The 25,122-nt window shown below is 46.5% G+C and overlaps 2 protein-coding genes across 3 annotated transcripts in view; one reads left to right on the forward strand and one right to left on the reverse strand.

The window, feature by feature from the left end:
- SYN1 (synapsin I) overlaps nucleotides 1-25,122 on the forward strand; it is a 52,639-nt gene that overhangs the window by 23,979 nt on the left and 3,538 nt on the right. For both annotated transcript variants that reach the window (XM_065914871.1, XM_065914872.1), the window contains exons 6-10: nucleotides 21,729-21,791; nucleotides 22,892-23,034; nucleotides 23,133-23,207; nucleotides 23,308-23,410; nucleotides 24,760-24,906. In XM_065914871.1, coding sequence (XP_065770943.1) covers nucleotides 21,729-21,791; nucleotides 22,892-23,034; nucleotides 23,133-23,207; nucleotides 23,308-23,410; nucleotides 24,760-24,906 — 531 coding nt within the window. The remainder of the gene's footprint in view (nucleotides 1-21,728; nucleotides 21,792-22,891; nucleotides 23,035-23,132; nucleotides 23,208-23,307; nucleotides 23,411-24,759; nucleotides 24,907-25,122) is intronic.
- TIMP1 (TIMP metallopeptidase inhibitor 1) lies at nucleotides 13,728-17,619 on the reverse strand. Its single transcript, XM_065915473.1, has 6 exons — nucleotides 17,520-17,619; nucleotides 16,227-16,355; nucleotides 15,396-15,475; nucleotides 15,087-15,213; nucleotides 14,699-14,823; nucleotides 13,728-14,001 (listed from the first exon to the last, which is right to left on the reverse strand). The coding sequence occupies exons 2-6, from the start codon at nucleotides 16,345-16,347 to the stop codon at nucleotides 13,831-13,833; spliced, it is 624 nt and encodes a 207-aa protein (XP_065771545.1). The 5' UTR covers nucleotides 16,348-16,355; nucleotides 17,520-17,619; the 3' UTR covers nucleotides 13,728-13,830.

Genomic DNA, 25,122 nt, shown 5'->3' on the forward strand with positions numbered 1-25,122 from the left:
TGAGATTTGTTTGCCCTTTTTATGTCTTTAGATGAGAATATACAAAGTACTATTCAAATGCTACATGGTTTAGTTCATTTTGTCATTCAAAACAGTTGTGTTACTCATTTTATTTCAAATATAGTTTGTTTCCCTTTTATTAAATTTTAGGTTTTTTACTATCTATACTGACTTAATTTTATGTATTTAAATGTAATATGTTAGCATGATTCCAAAAGTCAAAATATAAAAAGGCATTACCAGATAAAAATTTAAACCTACAGAAAATGGATAATTTTCTAGGGGAACACAGTTTACCGAAATTTACCCCATTTGAGCTTAACGCACCAATTTCCATAGAAGTAATGAAGAAAGTTATTAAGAAACTACCTCCTAAAAAAGCATCAGGCCCAAGTGGTTTCAAAGGGGAATTCTAACAAACTGTTAGAGACCAGTTAATCCCAATGCCACATAAATTATTCCAAAGAACATAAAATGAAGAGAAATTTCCACATTACTTTTCTAAAGCAGTTATAACTTTGACAGCAGAATAAAGAAATGCACAGGCAATTTTCAGTCATGAATATCAATGCAAAAATCCTAAAAAAAAATTAGCAAACAAATCCAAAACTATATTAAGAAAATAATATAATATAACTGTGTAGCAAGTTTCCCCCTTGGAATGAAAGAAGGTTTGTTATAGATAATACACTGGGTTGGCCAAAAAGATAATTTGGGTTTTTCTGTACCATCTTATGGAAAACCCAGAATGAACTTTTTGGCCAACCCAATATAATGCAATGTATTATTGATCTGAGGAGAAAGTCATATGATCACTTCCATAGATATTTTTGAAGCCTTTAACAGAGTTTAGTACCCATTCTGATAAAATCATTCAAAAATAGAAATCACCTCATGCCTTCTTAACATGATCAAATTTGTATACCTCAATCCGAAAGTTACTGTCAATTTAATAGGACAACATTGAAAGCATTTCCATTAAGGTGAGGAACAAAGCAAGGTGCCCACTCTTTCCACTCCTTTTCAATACTGTGTTTAGAGGTATTGTTGTTCAGTCACTCAGTTATGTCCAACTCTTTGCGACCTCATGGACTGGACTCCAGAATGCCAGGCTCCCCTGTCCTTCACCATCTCCTGGAACTTGCTGAAATTCATATCCGTGGAGTCAGTGATACCATCCAACCATCTCATCCTCTGTCGTCCCCGTCTCCTCCTGCCTTCAATCTTTCCCAGCATCAGGGTCTTTACTAATGAGTGGGCTCTTTGCATCAAGTGGCCAAAGTATTGGAGCTCCAGCTTCAGCATTAGTCCTTTCCAATGAATATTCAGGATTGATTTCCATTAGAATTGACTCATTTGATCTCTTTGTAGTCCAAGGGACTCTCAAGAGTCTTCTCCAACACCACAGTTCGAAAGCATCAATTCTTTGGCACTCAGCCTTCTTTATGGTCCAGCTCTCACATCCATATATGACTACTGGAAAAACCATAGCTTTGACTATATGGACCTTTGTCGGTAAACTAATTGCTCTGCTTTTTAATATGCTGTCTAGGTTGGTCATAGCTATTCTTCCAAGGAGCAAGCATCTTTTAATTTCATGGCTAGAGTCAGCATCTGCAGTGATTTGGGAGCTCAAGAAAATAAAGTCTGTCACTGTTTCCATTGTTTCCCCATCTATTTGCCATGAAGTGATGGGACCAGATACCATGATCTTTGTTTTCTGAATATTGAGTTTTAAGCCAGCTTTTTCACTCTCCTCTTTCACCTTCATCAAAAGGCTGGTTAGTTCCTCTTCGCTTTCTGCCATAAAGGTGGTGTCACCTGCATATCTGAGATTATTGATATTTCCCCCAGCAATCTTGATTCCAGCTTGTGTTTCATCCAGCCTGGCATTTCGCATGATGTACTCTGCATCTTTCCCATTCTATTCTTTTCCTCTATTTCTTTGCATTGATCACTTAGGAAGGCTTTCTTATCTCTCCTTCCTATTCTTTGGAACTCTACATTCAGATGGGTATATCTCTCCTTTTCTCCTTTGCCTTTAGCTTCTCTTCTTTTCTCAGCTATTTGTAAGTTAAATAAGCAGGGTGACAATATACAGCCTTGACGTACTGTTTTCCCAATTTGGAACCAGTCCATTGTTCCATGTCTGGTTCTAACTGTTGCTTCTTGTCTTGCATAGAGGTTTCTCAGGAGGCAGGTAAGGTGGTCTGATATCCCCATCTCTTTAAGAATTTTCCACAGTTTGTTGTGATCCACACAGTCAAAGGCTTTAGTGTAGTCAATGAAGCAGAAGTAGACGTTTCTCTGGAACTCTTTTGCTTTTTCTATGATCCAACAGATGTTGACAATTTGATTTCTGGTTCTTCTGCCTTTCCTAAATCCAGCTTGAACATCTGAAATTTCTTGGCTTACATACTGTTGAAGCCTAGCTTGGAGAATTTCGAGCATTGCTTTGCTAGCGTGTGAAATGAGTGCCATTGTGCAGTAGTTTGAACATTCTTTGGGATTGGAATGAAAACTGACCACTTCCAGTCCTGTGGCCACTGCTGAGTTTTCCAAATTTGCTGGCATATTGAGTGCAGCACTTTAACAGCATCATCTTTAAGGATTTGAAATAGCTCAGTTGGAATCCCATCACCTCCCCTAGCTTTGTTTGCAGTAATGCTTTCTATGGCCCGCTTGACTTCACATTCCAGGATGTCTGGCTCTAGGTGAGTGATCACATCATCATGGTTATCTGGGTCATGAAGATCTTTTTTGTATAGTTCTTCTGTGTATTCTTGCCACCTCTTCTTAATATCTTCTGCTTCAGTTAGGTCCATACCATTTCTGTCCTTTATTGTGCCCATCTTCCCAGGAAATGTTCCCTTGGTATCTCTAATTTTCTTTAAGAGATCTCTCCTCTTTACCATTCTATTCTTTTCCTCTGTTTCTTTGCATTGATCACTTAGGAAGGCTTTCTTATCTCTCCTTCCTATTCTTTGGAACTCTACATTCAGATGGGTATATCTTTCCTTTTCTCCTTTGCCTTTAGTTTCTCTTCTTTTCTCAGCTATTTGTAAGGCCTCCTCAGACAACCATTTTGCCTTTTGCATTTAGAGATATTAGACCAATGCAATTAGACTAGGCAAAACAATTACAGATGTAAAAATGGGTAAAGAGGATGTAAAAATATTTCTATTTATAGATTACATGATAATATATCTAGAAATTCCCCAGAGATTCAATAACAAATTCAAACAATAATAGTAACAGCAGAATATAAAATCAGCATACATAAATCAGTAGTTTCCATATATACAACTAACCAGACAGAATAGAAAACCCCATTTAAGGTAACAACAAAAAAGAAAAAATGCTTCCGAATAAGTTTAACAAGAGATGTGCAAACTCATATGAGGAAAAATTTAAAACACTTCTGAAAGACTCAAAGGTAGACTTACACAAATGGGAAGGCATTCCTTATTTGTGGATAGGATAAATTAAGATCATAAAGATATCAGTTTCCCTTCTTAGGTTTCTATTTTTTAATTATAATATGATCTCCCCAGATAACCTAATAAGCTGTTATCTGGAGCTGGATAAGTTGAATGTAAAGTTCATATGAAAAAGCAAACATGCAAGAATAACCAGGAAAATCCTGAAAAAGAGATTTGAGGGAGGACTAGCCTTTCCAGTCTACGAGGAGTTTAATGCTTTTGCAAGCAAACATTTTATGAATCTTTTCTAATTTAAACAATATGACACACATGGATAGACAGATTAACAGACTAAAGGAAGAAAAATTCAAAGTCCAGATTTAGATCCATGTACAATGGAAATTTAGTAGATGATACAAGTAGCAAGCTTTGTTTTTGACATTTAAATACTTCATCCATCTTAAATTGATTTCCTTTCTCTTTTTAGCATTCTTACAAACATCTTTATTACATTTCTTTAACACTTCTCTATATGCATTACAGAATGGCTATTGCATCCATTCACTTACATAATGCTGTTCTCAATATAGCAATCCTAGCAGTCTTCCAAACATCTTTATTACATGTGTTCTTTAAAATTTATTTTCATATACAGTATGAGATAGGTAGGGACCCAGTTTCATCTTTTCCTTTATAGATAACCCTTTTTTCCCCACTGATCTGGTATGCCACCTCCATCATATCCTAAATTCCTATGTATGTATGGACAAGTTCAGGACTCTGTTCTAGTCCACTGGTCACTTTCTTTATACCTGTTCCAATTCAGTGCTATCTTAATAGCTATATTTTCTCATTAATTCCTGGTAGTACCTCCGGGCTGTTTTGTAGCTATTCAAAGGCTATTTTTGTCAGGGACAGAAAGAATGGGCCTTCAGAGGAAGACAGTTAATGGTGGGTAATGGTGGCAGGTGATTGCAGAAGCATTAGACTTTTTGCCAGCCAGCTTGCCTCCCCTATTTCCTCTTTTGTCCTCACCAACACTGTACAACATGGAGGGGTAAATGGTGGCCCTGGATTTGTGGGAGCAGCCTTGCCCAACCCCATACTTGGAAGCTGAGATGGCAGACACATCAGGACTCTGGCCCCACTACCCTATCTACTCCTATCCAGTTTGCAGACCACCAGGAGTCCTCTAGGATGCTCAGCTCAGTGCGTCTAAATATTTGCCAGTCAAGTGTGGGGTACAGTTTGACTTCACTTCACCCCAACTTCCCTAGCCTGGTGATCTACTTGCATCGACTTGGTCATGTAGACCTAGAGGGTGGGTTGCTATGGGAATAGGGACTTCTCTTTCCTTGCTACCTCCACTCCAGGTGATTTATGGCTCAGCAAATGTTTGTAGAGGGTTCATAGTGTGACAGGCATAGTCCAACCCCAAGGCCTCTCTGGATCCAGTCCCTTCTCTGGGCCCAGGATTCATGGTCCCTGTGCTATAAGGAAAGAGAGGGTGAGAATCAACAGGGTAAGTGACTTTGGGATTGTATGAAAGATAGAGTGCAGGAGTAAGGGAGCAATTGAAGGAAAACGCACAGGAAATATATTAAGAGGGTGGGGGACTTCATTTATTCCCTTTCTTTTCTTAACTTTTTTTAAAAACTGAAGTATAAGTAATTTACAGTATTATATTAGTTATAGGTGTACAGCATAGTGACTCATAATTTTTCTTGATTATATTCCATTTATAGTAATAATAAAATATGGTTATATTCTCTGTGCTGCACAGTATATCCTTGTAGTTTATAGGGTTTTCTTTTGAGGGGCCAATTTCATTGAAGCTGTAACAAGTTCAGAAAAGGGAACATATCATAAGTGAATTTTCACTGAATTTTCACACAGTGAACATAGTCCTCTCTGCTGCATCCAGATCAAGAAACAGAACGTGAACCAGGTAAATCCACAGCACAGTTAGGAGCTGGGAGTCTTTTGGAGGCTTGAGGAGGTGGTGATGGGAGGTTGAAGGGCTTAGATTGGTTTATGATGTTGAAGAAGGTGAAGCATCCCCAGCCCACTGTGGCTGAGTAGAAGTCTGGGTCCAAGGCCAGAGGCTATTGTACATGAAGATTCAATAGCAGATATCAGGTCACCAAGGAAGACAGCAAAGTTTATGCCTTCATATTCTTGCACTCAGGGTTCCTCCACAGGGATTGTGCAAAGTTGATACTCAGGTATGTGCCTTTGCAGGGGTGGCAGGGAGGCACCTGGGGGTGACTGGGCAGAGCACTGCTCCATGTGCTTCTCTACATAGCTTCTGCTTTTGGAAGAGAAGGGCCACAGGGATGAAGGATGGACCCGGAAGCCAGGGACCTGTGAAAGGAAATAGCAAACAGCAGTGAAACAAGGAGGAGTGTGGATCAGGAAGGAAGGAAGAGAGTGAGGAGAAAGTGGAGGAGTGAAAAAAAGGATAGAACATGGAGAAGGAGCAGGGGATCAGGAGAGGAAGAAGGGGCCAGCAAACAAGAGCAAGGAACAGAAAGAACAGGGAAGAGCTGGATCTGTGTCTACAGGCATTTTTTTGCTCAGTTGCCAAGTCATGTCTGACTCTCTGTGACCGCATGGACTGCAGCATCCCAGGCTTCCCTGTCCCTCACTGTTTCCCAGAGTTTGCCCAAGTTCATGTCCATTTAACTGGTGATGCCATCCAACCATCTCATCCTCTATCACCCTCTTCTCCTTCTGCCTTCAATCTTTCTCAGCATCAGTCTTTTCCAGTGAGTTAGCTCTTCCCATCAGGTGGCCAAAGTATTGGAGCTTCAGCTTCAGTATCAGTCCTTCCAATGAATATTCAGGGTTAATTTCCTTTAAGATTGACTGGTTTGATGTCCTTGTTGTCCCAGGGACTCTCAAGAGTCTTCTCCAGCACCACAGTTCAAAAGTATCAATTATTTGATGCTCTGCCTTCTTTATGTACAGTGTTCTCACATCTGTACATGACTACTGGAAAAACCATAGCCTTGACTATACAGACCTTTGTCGGCAAAGTAATGTCTTTGCTTTTTAACATATTGTCTAAGTTTGTCATAACTTTCCTGCCAAGAAGCAATCTTCTAATTTCATGACTGCAGTCGCCATCCATGGTGATTTTAGAGCCCAAGAAGAGGAAATCTGTCACTGCTTCCACCTTTTCCCCTTCTATTTGCCATGAAGTGATGGGACCCAATGCCATGATCTTAGTTTTTTTAATATTAAGTTTTAAGCTGGCTTTTTCACTCTCCTCTTTCACCCTTGTCAAGAGGTTCTTTAGTCCCTCTTCGCTTTCTGCCATTAGAGTGGTGTCATCTGCATATCTGAGGTTGTTGGTATTTGTCCCAGAATCTTTTTTTTTGTCCCAGAATCTTGATTCCAGCTTGTAACTCATCCAACTCAACACTTCTAATGATATGCTCTGCATATAAGTTAAATAAACAGGGTGACAATAAACAGTCTTATTGTACTCCTTTCCCAATCCTGCACCAATCAGTTATTCCATACGAGGTTCTAACTGTTGCTTCTTGACCTGCATACAGGTTTCTCAGGAGACAGGTAAGATGGTCTGGTATTCCCATCTCTTTAAGAGTTTTCCACAGATTGTTATGATCCACACAGCCAAAGGCTTTAGCGCAGTCAATGAAACAGAGGTAGATGTTTTTTCTGGAATCCCCTTGCTTTCTCTGTGATCCACCGAATGTTGGCAATTTGATCTCTGGTTCCTCTGCCTTTCCTAAACCCAGCTTAAGCATCTGGAAGTTTTCAGTTCACATAATGCTGAAGCCTAGCTTGAAGGATTTTGAGCATAACCTTACTAGCATGGAGATGAGTACAATTGTCCGGTGGTTTAAACATTCTTTAGTACTGCCCTTCTTGGGAATTTGGATGAGGATTGACCTTTTCCAGTCCTGTGGCCACTGCTGAGTTTTCCAAATTTGCTGACATATTGAGTGCAGCACTTTAATAGCATAACCTTTTAGGATTTTAAATAGCTCTGCTGAAATTCCTACAGGCATGCCTGTAGATAATCAGGACCCCTCCCTGATATACTCCTCCCTGAGCCCCTTCCAAGACTACACAGCTCAGTGCACATCCTCATCCATCAAAGAGCCTAAAGGGGGTGAATGCCATTCCCGATGGTCAGTAAAGTGTGACCAGATGTCCCTTGGCTGGGACAGATTGTGATCCCCAAGTGCTCAGTCCCAAAGATCCAGAACACTATGGGTTGGGGACAGAATTTGCTATGGATGGCTGAAATCAGGAGCAAAGCATGCTGGGAGTAGGAGTACTTGGTGGAAAATGCTCCAGGGAGGGGACACTTTGTTCTAGGGCTGGGACAGAGAGAGGCCTGAAGATGAGGTATCCATGCAGGGTAGGGACATGCAGGCTGGCCTGAGATAAGGAATTCCTAGAAGAAAACTTCTCCCCAGGGATGTCACCACCGCTGTGGTGTGTAGATAGATAGATATAACCACATTGCTCTTTATATTTGAGTACTTTCATGACCCAGAAACGTTGATTCTGGGTTTTTTAGAACATTGGTTGTCTGTGGGGGGGGGGGAGGGAGAGGGACCCTGGGACTGAAGAATACTTAATGGATGAGGGGCTGGGTCTTAGTATCACATCCCTAGTTTTGGGGCCTCAAAGAGCCACCCTATTCCCTCAGCCAGAACAAGGTCAGGGGCTTGTATTTTGGTGAGGAGATGGATATGGGGAAGGAGGTGGGCAGGGTACCTTGATGTTTTGAACTCATAATGCTTCATGATCTCAGTAAGAAGACCCAGGAATTAAGCCACAGGGATTAACAGTGGGAGAAATGTGTCAAGGGATCCCTTGGGTTTCAAACATTAAAGATTTTCCCTGTCCCAAGACTCTTGGGGAAAAAAAAGTTTGCAGAGCAACTGCTGTTTAGGTTCAACCACCTCACAGGGCTTTATCCACTCTTCTGGAACCTCACTGTGAGTCCCTGCATTAGAGACCTTCCTGAAGTCTGCCCAGACTTACCCACATCTGAGTTACAATAAATAGTGTGGGGGTGTGGTTGGTAGCACCTGAGGGCCAGCCTGAGGCTGGTCAGGGACAGAGCCAGGAACAATGGGGGGACCAGAAGGAAGCTGGGACTCATGGCAGGGACCTGGAGACACAGTGAGGGTGAGCGGAGTTGAAGCATGAGCTTTTCCTGGCCCAGCTTACCCTCAATCAGGAGAGGATTCAGGGAACATTTAATTAATACTACTGCTTTCCAGGGGCCTGGAGTCAGAGGAGGCCCTCAAGATGTGATGGAGGGAAAGGACACTGAGACTTGCCCTCTGGTACCAGTGGCCCCACCTCCACCCATCAGAGCTGTAACTCTTCACAAAGGTTCAGCAGGAGTCCCAGGCTCAGTGGTGGATAAATAGTTAACGACAAAGAGGTGCGGCCTGGGTGTTCCTGCCCACATGAACTCTCTATTTTGCTTTTTTAAGAGCTCATATCCTCAGCCTTTTATTGCAGTGGGGACTGGTATTTGGGGAGTGTCTGGGGTTCTAACAACTTCTTATGCAGACTTTCAACTAAGCTCTTTTTTCAAGCTCCACCTTCACCTCTACATCCAGAGAGAATGTGCCCTAATCATTTCCTTTGGTGGGTGCTCTATGGTATAACTGGGGTTGGTCCTCAGATTTCATCACTACTGGCATAAGAGGTGTCCCAGGCTAGAGAGTGAGACCTAAGTGTCAGTCAGTATTGATGAAAAGGAAGAATTGTTCTACCTCTTCATCTGTCATTGGGAGTATGGAGAGATGTTTCAACATATAGGGTAATATATTGAGAGCTGTTCCAGCAGGGAGATTTTCCAACTAGAGATATCTAAGGATGGGGAAATGTGTCAGTGGGGAAGGGTGGCCAATCAGTAGGGGCTATATGGATGGATGAGGTTTTATGAATGGAAAGAGTTTAGCAATGAGGTAGATATCAATGGTGGGTATTTCTGAATGGTTCTGAATGGTAAGATTTGACAATGAGAGCATTTTGATAGGCATGCCTGAATGGGGAGATATGCCAATAGAATGTATTCTTGGGAAGATTTGTTGATAGAGGTTGTCAATGAGAATTATGTCATAGAAAGGTATTCATGAATAGAGAGATGTGTCAACTGAGTGGTCATAGGATATATGCCAACGGATTGGGTAATCATCGAGAGATATTTGTTACTAGAGTCCATCAGTTGATGATAGATTGCTCCTGGGTATTTGTGAATGGGGAGATTTGTCAGTTGGAGGTCATCAATGGATAAGTCAATCAGATGTTTATGAATAAATAAGGTAGCTCAACAGAGGTATTTGTTACTGGGATATTTGTGGAAAGGGGAATTTGTGCAGTGAAGAGAGGGAACATTTCAAAGGAAAGATATGCCAAGAGCTTAGAGATTTGTCACCTGTAGTTTTGGCAGCAATAGAGATTTATAAATGTGATGATTTGTCCACAGTGAGGACTTTATAGTGGGGAACGTTATCACTGAGGGGAGGACTTGTCCTCAGAAGTCTTTGAAAATGTCAGTATTTTTAAGTGGGGTGATTTGCACACTGGGAAGCAGCGTAAAAGTCTCATATAATAAGAAAAAATAACACATGAGCATATTAAATATTTGTTACATCTCTGGAGAAGGTTATCAGGATGATGAGTTAAACTAAGATTTCTAGGGTGCATTAAATTATTACTACTGATATTATACATTATTTCTAATATTGTACATTATCATTCCTGACATTAAACATGATTTTCAATATTGTAAATAATCATTAGTGATACAGATGATCACTATTAAACATTAAATTACATTTATCATACTACTCCTAATTAATACTTACAAGTGCTATGTACCTAGCACGGTTCCAGGCACTTTACACGTAAAGTTACATGCCTATGAGTTAGGCATTCATTTTATACCAATCTTATAGAGGTGGAAACTGAGGTATAAAGAGGTAATGTAATTTCACCAAGGTCACAGAGCTAGTACATGGAACGGCAGGATTTGAATGCAAATGACCTGGCTTGAGTGTTTAGGTTCTTAATCACTACACTACACTACCAGTCTAGAAATTTAAATTACTGTAACATTATACAGGACGTTATTGTTATTAAGAGTTTCATGTGTTTTGACACCCCCAAAATACCCAGTGGGTGAATGCACTCATTAATCATCCTCTAATGCTAGCACAGACTTCAGAAGGATTCTCGGTAGGGACTGCAAGGCCCATCTTTCAGGGAGATGCTGGGAAAGGTTGAGGGCAGAAGGAGAAGAGGGCATCAGAGGATGAGATGGTTGGATGATATCACCAATGCAATGGACATGAACTTGGGCAAACTTCCAGAGATGGTGAGGAACAGATGCTGCAGTCCATGGGGTTGCAAAGAGTCGGACACAACTGGGCGATTGAACAACAACAACTGAGGCTTGGGTGAGAAGGGCCAGCCCCCAGGCTACCCATGGTGCTGGAACCCATGCTGCACACCTCACAGGACTGCAACCCCCCCCCCACTTACTTCTTCTCAGCCATCAGAGTGTCTTCCAATCAGAGATGCACACACAGACATGTGGAATGCTAGGGGTGAAGGGCAACTCAGTTTATTCACTTGAGTGGATTTTCTTTTTTGGCTGCAGTGCAGCATGTGGGTTCTTAGTTCCCCAACCAGAGATTGAACCTGTGGGCCCCTGCATGGGGAATGTGGAGTCTTAACCACTGGACCACCAGAGAAGTCCTTTAGTTGATTTTCTAGAAGAGTGATGGAATGTGTAATGACCCCAGGACTACACGTATCTTGCCTGGAGCTCCTGCTGGGGTCTGGGGAAGGTGATCTTGTATGCTAAGCCTCTGTGAAAAGGGCTTCAGTAGGGCCTGGTGGTTATCCCATGAAGTATTGAGTCCTGATCCAGGGCACTACCTGTAGGTGGGCAGGTTGGCAGGAGAACCATTTCCACAATAGGCTCCATCCTTCTACTGCCACTTTCTATTTCACCTTCCTCCCAGGGGTAAAATAATAGAGAGCTCAAGACACTTCCCAGGTGTGTCTCGGTAAAGAATCTGCCTGCCAATGCAGGAGATGTGGGTTCGATCCCTGGGTCGGGAAGATCCTGGGAGAAGGACATGGCTACCCACTGCAGTATTCTTGTCTGGATAATCCCATGAACAGAGGAGCCTGGCAGGCAGTAGTCCATAGGGTTGCAAAGAGTTGGACACGACTGAAAACACATGCACACATGCAGAGAACGGGCCCTGGGGTGAGGAAACAGTGTAAGAGTGCAGGCAGCTGGTACTAGGGTTTGATGAACTGTCAGAAGCTGCCAGACTCTTGCAGGCAGCTGAGTCAATAGAGACAAAGCCCCCAGAGCCCAGGTCCTTTCTTTGTACCCATCAGCAGAGGCTGCCATTTGCCCCTTTTGGTGGACAGGGTTCAGTCCTCCCAGAGCATAACCAACATGTAAATATTAAGACACAGACTGTTGCTGGACATATCTGCACAGGTCGCCACTGGGTGCTCAAAATCCACCCATCCCTGGGACATACCTTGAGCCCTGGCAGAACCTTCCAGGAGTACAAAAGGACATGGACCAAGAGGATCCATACTTGGACCAAGGGGTCCATACATGGACCAAGGGGGCCATACTTGATGACCCAGAATGTCCTGAAGGAGACCTGGGTTCTTACTGGTAGCACCAGTAGGTAGTCTGATAGGAGGGAATTTGGAAGTCTTTTCCTTCGACAAAGTAAAAGTGTTAGTCACTTAGTTGTGTCCAACTTTGCAACCCCATGGACTATATAGCCTGTCAGGGTCCTCTGTCCATGGGATTCTACAGGCAAGAATACTGGAGTGGATTGCCATTTCCTCCTTCACAACTGAGGGATCGAACCTGGGTCTCCTGCATTGCAGGCAGATTCTTTACCACTGAGCCACCTGGGAAGCCCTTCCTTCAACAAAGTTCTATGTAAAGCAGATTCCAGTTAACAGAACATTTGAGTGTTCTACTGAATGTCTGCACTAGTCTGAAAGCCCAGTTCCCAGGGGCCTCACCTCAGTTGGATCTTTGGAGTATAAGGGGCAAGTTCTAGGGACTGGGAAGGGCCCAGAAGGGCCTGGGCCGAGCTGTGTGAGCAAGAAGTCATGAGGAAGGGAGTGTTTGGAAGGTCTCTCACTCAGGTTTTTGGGAGGAAGATGAACCAGAAAGGTGAGGCTTGAGTCTAGAGGCCTAAGTTTTGGTGAATGGACAGCTGTGTAGGGGAAGGTGGAGGTGGAGGTGGGCTAATGCATCTGGTTGGTCCTGATTTTGAACCCTAGCTGCACTTCACTGCTTCAGTTGATCAAAAAAGTGAGGGGAGCAGAAGTAGAGGGGAGGGGAGAAGGGCAGAACTTGGGGTTTTTCAGATCACACATTCTCCCCTTCCCTCCTTGTCCCCAAATGAACACTTCCAAGGAATCTCCCATAGGCCGTGGGTGGGGGGCCAGGGATGCCCTTTCTTCCAGAGTCCCTGGCTGGGCTATGTTGATGGGGGGGACCTCTGGGCCTACTGGAAGTCTCCCTGTTCACTTAAGTCAGACTCACAGTACAAAACCTAAGGTTGCAACAGTGACACCCACAGGTTTGGATGGGGTAAAACGTCCTCTCTGGATGACATCAGGACAGCGCTTGAAACGAGGAGAGCTGTTTACAAATGACTGACAGGGCATTTGTCAATGAGTTGGTCCACTGGAGGGATTTGTGAATAGGGGAATTTGCCAGTGAGGTCACCATTTGGTATGCATGCATGTGTGCCAAGTCACTTCAGTCATGCCTGACTCCATGACCCTATGGACTGTAGCCCGCCAGGCTCCTCTGTCCATGGGATTCTCCAGCAAGAATACTGGAGTGGGTTGCCATTTCCTCTTCCAGGGGATCTTCCCGACCCAGGGATGGAACCTGCGTCTCTTACATCTCCTGCATTAGCAGGCAGGTTCTCTACCACTAGCACCACCTGGGAAGCCCCCACCATGTGGCAGCAGTAGGATAATTTCTGAACTAGAAAGCTCAATGCAGTAGGAACTACAAATTAGTCTGGTAGAGAGATGATCCAGTAAGTCATGGTTGGTAAAGCAGGTTACATGACAGCAGTGCTAATGCCAATGTAGAGAATAATTACCAATACCTCAAACTGTATATAAAAAGCATTGGACACCCCTCACTCTCTCAGCATTGGTCCCAGGGTACCCCCACCAGGTCATCAAGTGACATGGGTTTGCTCCCAGACACTACACAGGGAGACTGCCTGCTGGGTGGTAGTTCTTTATTTCATCCTCTTGAAGAAAGAAAGGTGGGAGTGGAAACAGGGGTGAACACTGTGCAGGCTTCAGCTTCTGCTGGGGGCAGGATTCAGGCCATCTGGGGCCGCAAGGACTGCCAGGTGCACATCCCTGGCTCCCGGGGCAGGCAGGCCAGGTGGCGGCTCTGGAAGCCCTTGTCAGAGCCTGTGAGCAGCTGGTCCGTCCACAAGCAATGAGTGTCGCTCAGCAGTTTGCAGGGGATGGACGAGCAGGGAAACACCTGGAGGAGGGGAGGGAGGAACAGCTCTAAGGGCTTCTCCTCCTGCCCCTTCTGCCCCTCCAGAGAACTTTCCACTCCTCAGCTGTTAACATAGAGCTGCTAGGGAGACCTGGTGTCACCCCACATGGGTACAGACTCAAAAACAGTCCCTCCCATTGTGGGGAACAGTCATTGGGCTTGGTGAGATGACAGCAATCCATGTGAAGGATCAGTTTCCTGGAATGGTGGTGGGGGAGCAGTCAGGCAGGTCACCTGGGGGGTACCCATCCCATTGAACGGGGAATAACTGGCAGTAGCAGGGAACAACTGGCAGGCAGGAAACTTAAGCCTAAGAAAGAGACATGGGGCTCAGAAACAGTCACTGGGGTCAGAGGACTTCCAGGGCCATCAAGGAGCAATCCTGGAACCCTCAGAGTGGCAGAGCAGTCACAGGGGGAGTGAGAGGGACAGAAAGCAGGCAGACAGTCTAGGGAACTGTGAATCCCCAGGTATCAGACACAAGGTAAAGCAACAAGCAGAATGCCTGGAGGAACAGTCTCAGATTTGAGAGAACAGCAAGAGAGTTCAGGAATATCCCTAGGGTTTGGGGAGCAGCCATGGGGACAAGGAATAGCTAGAGGGAGCAAGAAACAAGCCATGGTTTGGGGACAAGCCCAAGGCTTGCTCTCCAGGAGGTGGGCAGGCTCCAGGCACTCACTGTGCATTCCTCACAACCAGCAGCATAGGTCTTGGTGAATCCCCGGCGCTGAGCAGAACTCATACTGTTCCAGGGAGCCACAAAACTGCAGGCGGTGATGTGCAGGTGCCCATTTGACAATTGTCCTGTGGCCGGGGTGGGGGGGGAGGGGGTGGTCAACAGGCAGCTTCTGATTGGCTGAGCCAGGGACAGAGTGGCACCAGATTGGTGTCCCAGGACTACCGATACCCGCTGGGCAAAGCCCCAGCCTTCTGATAGGCTGAAATTTGGGGCATTCCTCATTTCAACGGGGACCATTCTTTTAGAGCCTCCCTTCCCTTGCATTTGTGCAGTTGCCAGGCAGCAGCGGAGGGTTGGCGTGGCACAGGGCGATAGGGTGGGACCTTACCAGCTATGAGAAACTCCTCACTGCGGTTCTGGGACCTGTGGAAGTATCCACAGACGCTCTCCATGGCAGGGGTGTAGATGAACCGGATGTCAGGGGCATCCCTCAAGGCATTGAACCCTTTGAACATCTGTCAGTGGATGAGGGGAAGAGTCTTTTACTGACACAGTCCTCCCACTCCACATTCTTCCCTGAAGTCAGATAGCATCCTGAGATCACAGCTAACTTTCCCGCCAAACCGGTGGCCAGAGGCTTTTATTCTGATGAGGAGGAAGATGTTAGGAACTGCTGGGGCAAGAACTGAAGGGTTACCTTAGTCATCTTGATCTCATAACGCTGGTATAAGGCAGTCTCGTTGACTTCTGCTGTCCCCACGAACTTGGCCCTGATGACTGCAAAAGAAGAGGGGAAATAAAAACAAGTCAAAGGGACTGCAAGGGGTCAATACAAATAATCACGATAATACTAGCAAAGCACATACTTAAATAGGGATTGCTGGATGCCAGACAGCACCCTAGAGATTTATACATTTGTTAATTGTTTCATCTGTATGTTGAATGCCTATTCTTGGCCAAGCACTGCTTCAAGCTTTTTTCCTATATTCATCCTGTTCGTTCACACAACAAATATTTTAGAGCATCTGCTCAGTGCCAGGCACTGTTCTGGGTGTTAGGGACACAGCAGGGAACAAAACACAGAAATCTCTCCCTTTGTGGAGCTCACAGTCTAGCTAGGAGAAGAGCGACTAAACACATGCGAAATAAGTATATGGGAAGTTAGAAGGTAGTAAGTATGATAGGAAACTTCAGAGCTGGGTGAGGGGGATCAGGAGTACCAGGAGACAGGGGTTCAAGTTTTGAATAGGGTGGTCAGGGAAGGTCATCCTGAAAAGGTGACATTTAAGGCAGCCACTTATGTGGATACCTGGGGGGATGGGTATACCAGGCAGAAGCAGCAGCCTGTACCAGGGCTCTGAGGTTGGTCTGGGCCTTGAGTAATCAAGAAAGTGTGAGGATGCAGAGCAGCTAAAGCAGAGTCAGTGTGCTGAGTGGAATTGTTCTAGAGGTAGGAACCCTCGTGCACCCCACTGGACTGAGAGGGAAACCAAAGCCAGGAGTGTGTGGGCGAGGCAGGCACACTCACCGACTTCGGAGTTGCAGAAGGCCGTCTGTGGGTGGGGTGGGACGCAGGTACAGGCTCGGCTGGAGGCCGTGAGCCACAGCAGCAACAGGATGCCAGAGGCCATGGGTGCAAAGGGGGCCATGGTGCGTTCTGTAGGGGGTGGGGAGGAGGGTTCAGAGGGGCACCACACCCCTACACACACACACACACACACACACACACACACACACACGGAATCTCGGCTGGGGGCCGTGAGCCACAGCAGCAACAGGATGCCAGAGGCCATGGGTGCAAAGGGGGCCATGGTGCGTTCTGTAGGGGGTGGGGAGGAGGGTTCAGAGGGCCCCCAGCCCAGCTGATCCACGTACCTGGGAAGGCTTCCCACTCCACTCTATACCACACCCCTACACACACACACACACACACACACACACACACACACACACACACACTCCACTCTACACCACACCCCTACACACACACACACACACACACTCCACTCTACACCACACCCCTACACACACACACACACACGCACACACACACACACGGGATTTTAAGGGGCTTGGGGATTTGAGAACCCAGAAGAGTTTAGGGGGATAGGGAGTGAGGAGAATTTAGGAGTCGTGGAGTTTGAGCAATTTAAACTTTGAGCACTAGGTAAGTGGGCGAGTTATGGGGCTGCAGTGTTTAGGGGGCTGGGAGAGTTGGAGAATTTCAGGGTGTTAAAGTGGTGGGAAGGTTGAAGAGTTGGGGTTGAAGAATTTGGGGTTAGGGGAGCTGGAGGAGTTTGCGGGGAGGTTGGGAGTTTGGGGGTTGTGCATATTGAGTGGTAGAGGAGGTGGGGCAGTTGAAAGAAGTTGAGGAATTTGGAGGAGCCCGGGGATTTAAGGAGTTGACAGAGTTTGAGGGCTTAAGAGGGTGGGGTGCCTGAGGAATTAGGGTGCAGAGAAAGCTCTGAGTTTAGGGAGTTGGGAATTTGGGAGGCTGGGGATTGTGGGGGCTGAGGGAGCTTCGAGGGTTTGGGTTGCTGGGGGACAAAGAGGGAATTTAGGGGAGTTGGCAGCTTGGGAGGCAGCTGTGGCTTTAGGGGCTCGTGGCTTCGGGGAGCTGGGGATGGATGTCAGGGGTTCAAAGGAGTTGGGAGTGTTGGGATTGAAAAAGCAATTCCAGCCCCCCTCCCCCACACCCACCCTTTTCCCCTGCTCCAGCCCAGGGTCCTGGTACCCGCAGGCCTGGCTGAGCAGCCGAGTATCAGGCAGGAAAGCTCCAGCCCAGTTCCAGGCCCCGCGGGCCGCCCAAGCCCCTGCCTACCTCTGGTGTAGCCTCTCTGGGCGCTGGGTCCGCGGCGATGGCGGCAGGGCCGGAGCCGCGGAGGATAAATATCCACGCGAGGGCGGGGTAGAAGCAGCGGTAGGAAACCACAGGCCTCCAGGCTTCCTGGATGCATTACTCATCCGCCCACCATCCGTGGAGGCCAAGGGGCGGTCCCTGGGCTGCCGAAAAGGCGATGCATCCTTCTCCTCTCCCTCCCCCAGAGCCTCGCCCTGACCACCCCCCTCCCCCGTCTCCACGTCAGGCACCATCCCTCCAGGCGGTCTCAGCGGAGGGTTACAGGCAGGATTCCGCCCAATGCAATTCCCTAAAGTCTCTAACTGATCACCCACATCTCCCCCGACCCCTCATGGGTGAAGCCCAAATGGTTCCTTCCTTCAATAAACACTTTGGTGTGCACCTACCATGGGAGGAGTCAGAGAGCAAACAAGTAGAAACAGTGGAGGGAGATAGGGCAGGTGAATGGAGGAAGGATACAGTGGGGAAACTGAGGCACAGAGCAGTTAAATGATTTATTCAAGCTCACAGTTAATAAGTGGCAGAAATGGGATTTGAACTCAGGTCGTAGAGCCAAAGCCTGGGTCTTAACCCCTCTCAGAAAAAACAACAACAACAACAAAAAAAAAAAACAGGCAATCAGCATTTATATAGCACCAGCTCACTTCATGGAGAAGGAAATGGCAACCCACTCCAATATTCTTGCCTGGAGAATCCCATGGACAGAGGAGCCTGGCAGGCTACAGTCCATGGGGCCACAAAGAATCAGACACAACTGAGCAACTAACACAACTCACTTCAAGCTCATGGTAAGTCTCTGAGATGGTTATTGAGGTTATTCCTATTTCCCAGAGGAGGCACAGAGGAACTTAAGAACTTTCCTGGGACCACAGGGCATGGCTGGGATTTGAACCTAGGCTAACTGGTGCCAGGATCTTAACCTAGGCGGGGCACAGTTCTGGCAAGCAGGGAAGCTGCCAGTGAATGAATGAGCATTGGGGTGGGGGGAGCTGAAAGGTGGTGAAAGAGGCCAGTGAGTCAGTAGAAAACAAATCCCCTCCCATCCTGCCCTCCCCCTTCCTCACCAACCTTCCCATGCCCCTGGTGGGGGGTGGGATGAGACAGTCTGTCCACCAGCTTCCAGATGCTGCCTGGATCTTCCCTAGGGTCCTGGGAAAGGGCTCTGAGGGCCAATTAACATCCTTGGTTAGTTCAGGGAGGACAGGCCAATAATAATGATGATAATGGTAGTGATGATAGCAGCCTCTTCCGGAGCACTTACTATCTACTGTGCCCTGAAGCCTTCGTGTAATTCTGTCATCAGATCTCTGTTACCTCCTTGCTAATTAAGCTTGATTAACTCAGCAAGGTTAGCACAACCATCACCATCACCAATACCACCACAACAGAAACTACTGCCAGCACTATGGAGTTCTTACTATTACTACACATCAAACACTGCTCTGAAATTCTTTGTAACTACTCTGTCATCAATCCCGATTACCTCCTTGTCAATTAATATTGACTAACCTAGGGATGTTAAAACCAATAATAATAATAGTGCTCGACACTTTTTGAGGATGGAGGTTTCCTGTGTGCCAGATACTAAAGCCAGCACAGGCTTTAGCATGCCAGTGCTTAATGTTTTGTCTGAAATAGTTGTTGCGTTCCTCACAAAATCTGTGAGTTAGAGACTGTTCATGTTCTCATTATCCTGATGAGGAAACAGACAAAGGGGTCGAGTGATCTGCCCAGGAATGAGAGTGAAGAAATGACTCTCTGGGTTGGGGCGGGGGTGGTGGTTGGGGGGGGGGTACTAGATAAGGGGGAAGAGACATAAACCAGGAATTTGGAGAAGCTGATTGTGAAAGTGGGGAGTGAGAGTGAATGAGACGGGGGCTGAGTAAGTCGGTGGTGGGGCAAAGGGAGAAGTGAGGGCAGGGAAAGTCCTGCTGCAGCCCCTCGCTGACCCTGCTTCTGACGCCAGCTCTGTGAGTCTGAAACCTGAGTCAGCACAGAGTTTTGCCCACTGTCTACACATGAGGGGTTGTGTGGATGCGGGTTGTTGTACAGATCTCAAAACCTGTGGGGTTTCCTGGAGGAGTAGTCCAGCTGGTGTGGCCACCTGGTGAGGTGGGTGTGGGGGGTGTGGGGTTCAGTTGGGTGTGCAGACAGCTGATAGTCCTCCCACACACCGAGTGCTTGGGCCTGATTGTGCCCTATGTACAGATCAGGAAACTGAGGCCTGGAGGGGGTTAAGTGACCTGCTTGGGCTTAAACATGGCCTTGGGAAGAGGAGAGGCCAAGATTCAAACCTAGGGCTGGCTCAGGGATCCCAGTGTTCAGAGATCCTTACAGGCACAGCATGTGTGGGCACACACACACATACACACAGTGTTGTGTTCAGGCTCAGGTTCAGAGAAAGCAAAAGGTGGCTTATAAAAGGGGCCTAAAGACTGCAGGGAAGAGTGTGCATGTGCGCTTACACACAGCATCCTGTTGTGTCTCTGCCTCTGAGGGTTATGTGTGTGGCTTTAGGTGGTGTGTGCTCCTCTGTGTGGTGTGTAGTATGTGTGTGGGGTGTGTGCGGTGTGTACCTGAATGTTTTGGATAGCCTACTACTTCTGGATTTGTATCTGCCTCTGTAAAGCAGATCTGGGTTGCGCATGGAATTAAGGGTGTGCTGTCACCTCTGTAAGCTGGGTGTGTGCCTGTGTTACATCACCTGCCATTTCTGCCTGGTTTGCCTGGAACGCTATCTAAAGCATCCTGGCAACAAGGTAACGACTTGGTGCTTCTCAGCACCCCATCGTAACACCACTCATTTGGGAAATGAGGAAGGTGGGGGGGTGGTGGAGGGAGGGTGAGGCCTGAAGGTCAATCGGTCACCCTGACCTTGCGGGCTTCCTGTGCCTGTGTCGGGAACTGAGAACCGCCACCACCCCAGCAGCCCCTCCGGGAATGCTGCTCTCTACCCTGTGGCCCTTCGACAAGGCAGAGGGAGGGCACAACCCTGCGCGTGCATCCATGTGTGGTGAGGCTGGGGTCAGTTAACTCAGTTCCCTCTACCCTGCCCAGGGTTGGGGGAAACTTGAGGTATCCCCACACCTGAATGTGTGTGTGTGTGTGCACATACACACCCCAGAGTGTTGTTCATGTACTTAAGAGGTTGTGGGTGTCCCTGGTTGTGTACATGCCTGTTTGCATATATGGCAAGGCATGTTTTGTATGTGTGTGTGTCCCTAGATACACTTTGTATGTGTCCAGGAGGGTGGTGTGTCTCTGTGTTGTGGGTCTCAGTGCTTCTGTGAATACCTAGAAGTGTGTGTACCTCTGGATGTAGAGTGGGTCTTTCTGTTTGGTGTGCATATGCCTAGGAATATTGCATGTGTATGTGAGTGTTGAATATGTACCCAGTTCTGTTGTATGTGCCTGTCACACTTGTCTGTGCCTCTGAGGGTTGTGTCTCAGTGTGGCACAGGTAATCTTCGTGTTGTGTGTCCCTCTGTTACATGGCTTTGGGTGAGAGGAGGGCTGGGTGTATGTCTGTGCCCAAAAATATGGACTGCATGTCTACAAGTGTTGAGTGTATACTGCTGGGCTGGCTGGCTGGCTGTGTGGCCAGAGAACAAGGCGTGTTCAGGAGCTTGTGTTGGCGGTGGGTCTTTCCATTGCTTGGGTCTCAGCATGTGTGGGAACCTCTGGGTGTGGCAGTGTAGATCTGAGTTCTGAGGCTTTGTGTGTCTCTGAGTTGTATATGTGTGTGGAGGAGATGCACACACAAGGCCTGGCTGAGGGGTCCAGTTGCTACATGCTAACCACCACACCCCTACACACACAGATGCACACACTCACTTCTCTATCATCCATCCATTCACTGTAAAAATAAACTTTCCCTTTTCCGGAAAAGTCCCCCACCCCTTACCCATGCCTCTGCCCGGGAAAGCAGAGGCGGGAAGTCTGGGACGGGGGTGGTGGAGGGAGGGACAGGCAGGCAGGGCTCTGGGTTGGATTCTGAGCTCCCAAGTGCTGTGTGACCCCCAGCTGCTAGCTGGCTATCTCTGACCCACCTCTTGTGGGAAAATGGCTCTCAGTGTGGTTCCCACTGGATGGGCTCCCCTCACCCCTGCCCCAAGCTGTCAGCCCTCCTGCCCTGACCACTGACCACACTCTGCCTTTCCACCCTACCAGCTCAGCAGCACAACATACCCTGTGGTTGTGAAGATGGGACACGCACACTCTGGGATGGGCAAGGTAAGTCCCCAGGTGGGGTTTGGACCTGTGTGCTTGTAAATGATGCATGTTCCTGGCACTGTGCAGGTGTAAGTACAGGCATACCTTATTCTATTGCACTTCCCTTTATTGCACTTCACAGATACCTTTTTTTTTTTTTTTTTTTTTTTTTTTTACAAATTGAAGGTTCCTGGCAACCCTGCATTGTCAGATGATGGCTAGCATCTTTTAGCAATAAAGTATTTTAAAATTAAGGTATGTACATTGTACATTGCTTTTTTAGATGTGTATTGCACTTAACAGAATACAGTCTAAATACAACTTTTATATGCACTGGGAAACCAAAAAATTTGTGACTTGCTTTATTGTGACCTTCGTTTTATCACGGTGGTCTAAAACTAAATCCACAGTATCTCCAAGAAGGTATGCCTGTAGAAGTATATTGTGTATTCAGTGAATAAAATAATTCTGTATGTGTGTCCTTTTATCTATTTGTATTTTTCCACATAGGCTTACATTTGTTGGCCCAATTTTCTATCCTGCACTCAGCCAGTTTTGTGTGTCCTGTTATTTGTTAGTGTTTCCAGCACTGTGTTTGTATGTAGGCAGGCCTCTTTGTTGAACACATACTATGTCATCTCTTATATTCAAGGGTCTTGGGGTGCTGTGTGCTGTCCACCCATCTGATTTTGTCTGTGTGTCCATAGAAAGCAGACTTGTAATTTGCATGTTTGTGTCCATGCTTCTCTATGTTTGTGTTCATGCTTCTCTGTTTATATATTGTATATACAATGGATTTTGTGTCTGGGTGCCCATATGCATATACTGTATATACACACAATTTTCTCACAGCTTTATTGAGATATAATGCACATACTATAAACTGATCCATTGAGAGTAAACGAGTCTAAAACTCGGGTTGTATGTATGCACACCCCATGAGGTATCTACATGCACATATAAAAACCAGGAGGCCCAGAATTAATACATGCTTGAGTGCCTTGGGGGTGTCCACTGATTTCTGTGCACTCATCTCACCTGTGTCATTTGCCCCAAGGCACCCCCACTGCCCACTACCACCCCGTCCTAACTGGGCCCTGACTCCCACCCCACTCCCACAGGTCAAGGTGGACAACCAGCATGACTTCCAGGACATCGCGAGTGTCGTGGCACTGACCAAGACATATGCCACCACTGAGCCCTTCATCGATGCTAAATACGATGTACGCATCCAGAAGATTGGGCAGAACTACAAGGCCTATATGTGAGTGGAAAGACCAAGGCCTGGGGAGGGGTCCCCCTGCCCTGCCTTGTGCAGCCCAGGCCCCCTGAGCCTCTCTCCTGTCTCCTTTTGTTCTCCAGGAGGACATCAGTGTCAGGAAACTGGAAGACCAACACTGGCTCTGCGATGCTTGAGCAGATTGCTATGTCTGACAGGTGGGTGGCCTGACCTTGGTGGGGGCTGATGGGGGGAAGAGTGGAAGTGTGGCTGCCCAGACCAGGTACTGACAGACTTCCTTGCCTTGCATTTTGGCAGGTACAAGCTGTGGGTGGACACGTGCTCAGAGATTTTTGGGGGACTGGACATTTGTGCAGTGGAAGCGCTGCATGGCAAAGATGGACGAGATCACATCATTGAGGTGGGAGCACCCCAGAATTTGGTGAGGGCACAGACACACTAGCAGGTGCAGGCAGCAACACTGTGAAACATGCCAGGGTCCAGAAAGCCCTGAATGAATGGCAATATGTAAAACTGTAAAGTGCCTTGCGAACTGGGATTTCCCTGGCAAGTGGCAAAATTCTTAGTAAATTCTAAACTGCTCTGTGAAACTTGGACATCTTTAGTGAATAGCGAAACACTTGTTCAATTATAATGTTCTCTGTGAACTGAGACACCATGGTGAATAACCAAGAACTTAGTAATCTTTAAAGTATTCTGTGAACTTGTACTTGGCTGACAGCAAAGAACTTTGTAAGCTACAAAGAACTTCACAGAGAGTGGTGGCTGATACTAAAGCATTCTGTAAACTGTAAAGTACCTTAGGAAGGTACTGCTTCATGAATAGCAAAGTGCTTTATAAAATTAGTTTTAAAGGAGCTCTGAAAATAAAAAAGGAGCTCTGTAAACTGGAAGTCCTCATTCTTGAAGCAAAGTGCTTTCAAAATTCTAAAGCTCTTTGTAAGCAGCAGTGTCCCCAGTAAACAGTAAAGCAATTCGTAAACTGTAAAATACCTTGAAAATTCAGAGTGCACGGTAAATGGTAGCGCTTTATAAATGGTAAGCATCTTGTAAACAGTGGTGCCCTTTGCAAAGTACTTTCTAAAACCTAAACACACCATATATGCAACAATCCTTTGTAAAGGGCAAGGAGCTTTGTATACTGTAAAGTACCACATAAACCACAAAGTTCTTTGTAAAGGACAAAGCACCTAGCAAACTATAAAGCAGAGATTGGCAAACTTTTTCTATCAAGGCCAGACAGTGTGTATTTTTGGCTTTGTGGGTCATATAATGTCTGTTGCAGCTCCTCAATTCTACAAGAGCAGCCACAGACAATATAGCAAGAATGTAAAGAGGGTTGTGTTCCCATGAAACTTGGTTTATGGACACCAAAATTTAAATTTCATATAGTTTTCTCAGGACATGAAATCTTTTGTTTTTTTTTCCTCAACCATTAAAAAATATAAAACCCACCCTTAGCTCAGGAGGCAGGGAGGCGGAGGGGACTGTACAGAAACAGGTGCTGGGCCAGATTTGGCTGGTAGGTAAGCCCTCATTTGTTCACCCCTGTTTGAATGTCCTAAGCTGTAAGGTATCTCATAAAAGACAAGCCTTCCCACACTGGGTAATCGGTGCCTGTCAAACCAAAGCTTGTTTCCTGGGCAGCTGCCAGTCATGCCCTTTTCCAATTTTTCAAGCACTTTGTCATCCTTGCCCTCCCATGCACTTCCTGCTTCTCTCCTCACCGGATCCCCTCTCCTCCCCCAGGTGGTGGGCTCCTCCATGCCACTCATCGGTGACCACCAGGATGAAGATAAGCAGCTCATCGTAGAGCTCGTGGTCAACAAGATGGCCCAGGCCCTGCCCCGGCAGCGGCAGCGGGATGCCTCCCCCGGCAGGGGCTCCCACAGCCAGGTCAGGCCCCTGGCTCTGGCTCTCAGGGGCTAGTGGCGGGCAGGCTAGCCCTTGGTCATGCTGTGTCATAGAGCTAATAACCAGCAGGCTAAGAGTAACACAGGGACACACGTGTCACGGCAATGACCAACTTTTTAAAATTGTCCAATATTTAAAAAATTGATAAATAGTTGCTACCCTGACTTCTCTGAGTACCTCCTGACCCCTCCCCTGGGA

The sequence above is a fragment of the Muntiacus reevesi genome, chromosome X, assembly GCF_963930625.1.
Source record: "Muntiacus reevesi chromosome X, mMunRee1.1, whole genome shotgun sequence".
In the NCBI taxonomy this organism is placed as follows: Eukaryota; Metazoa; Chordata; class Mammalia; order Artiodactyla; family Cervidae; genus Muntiacus; species Muntiacus reevesi.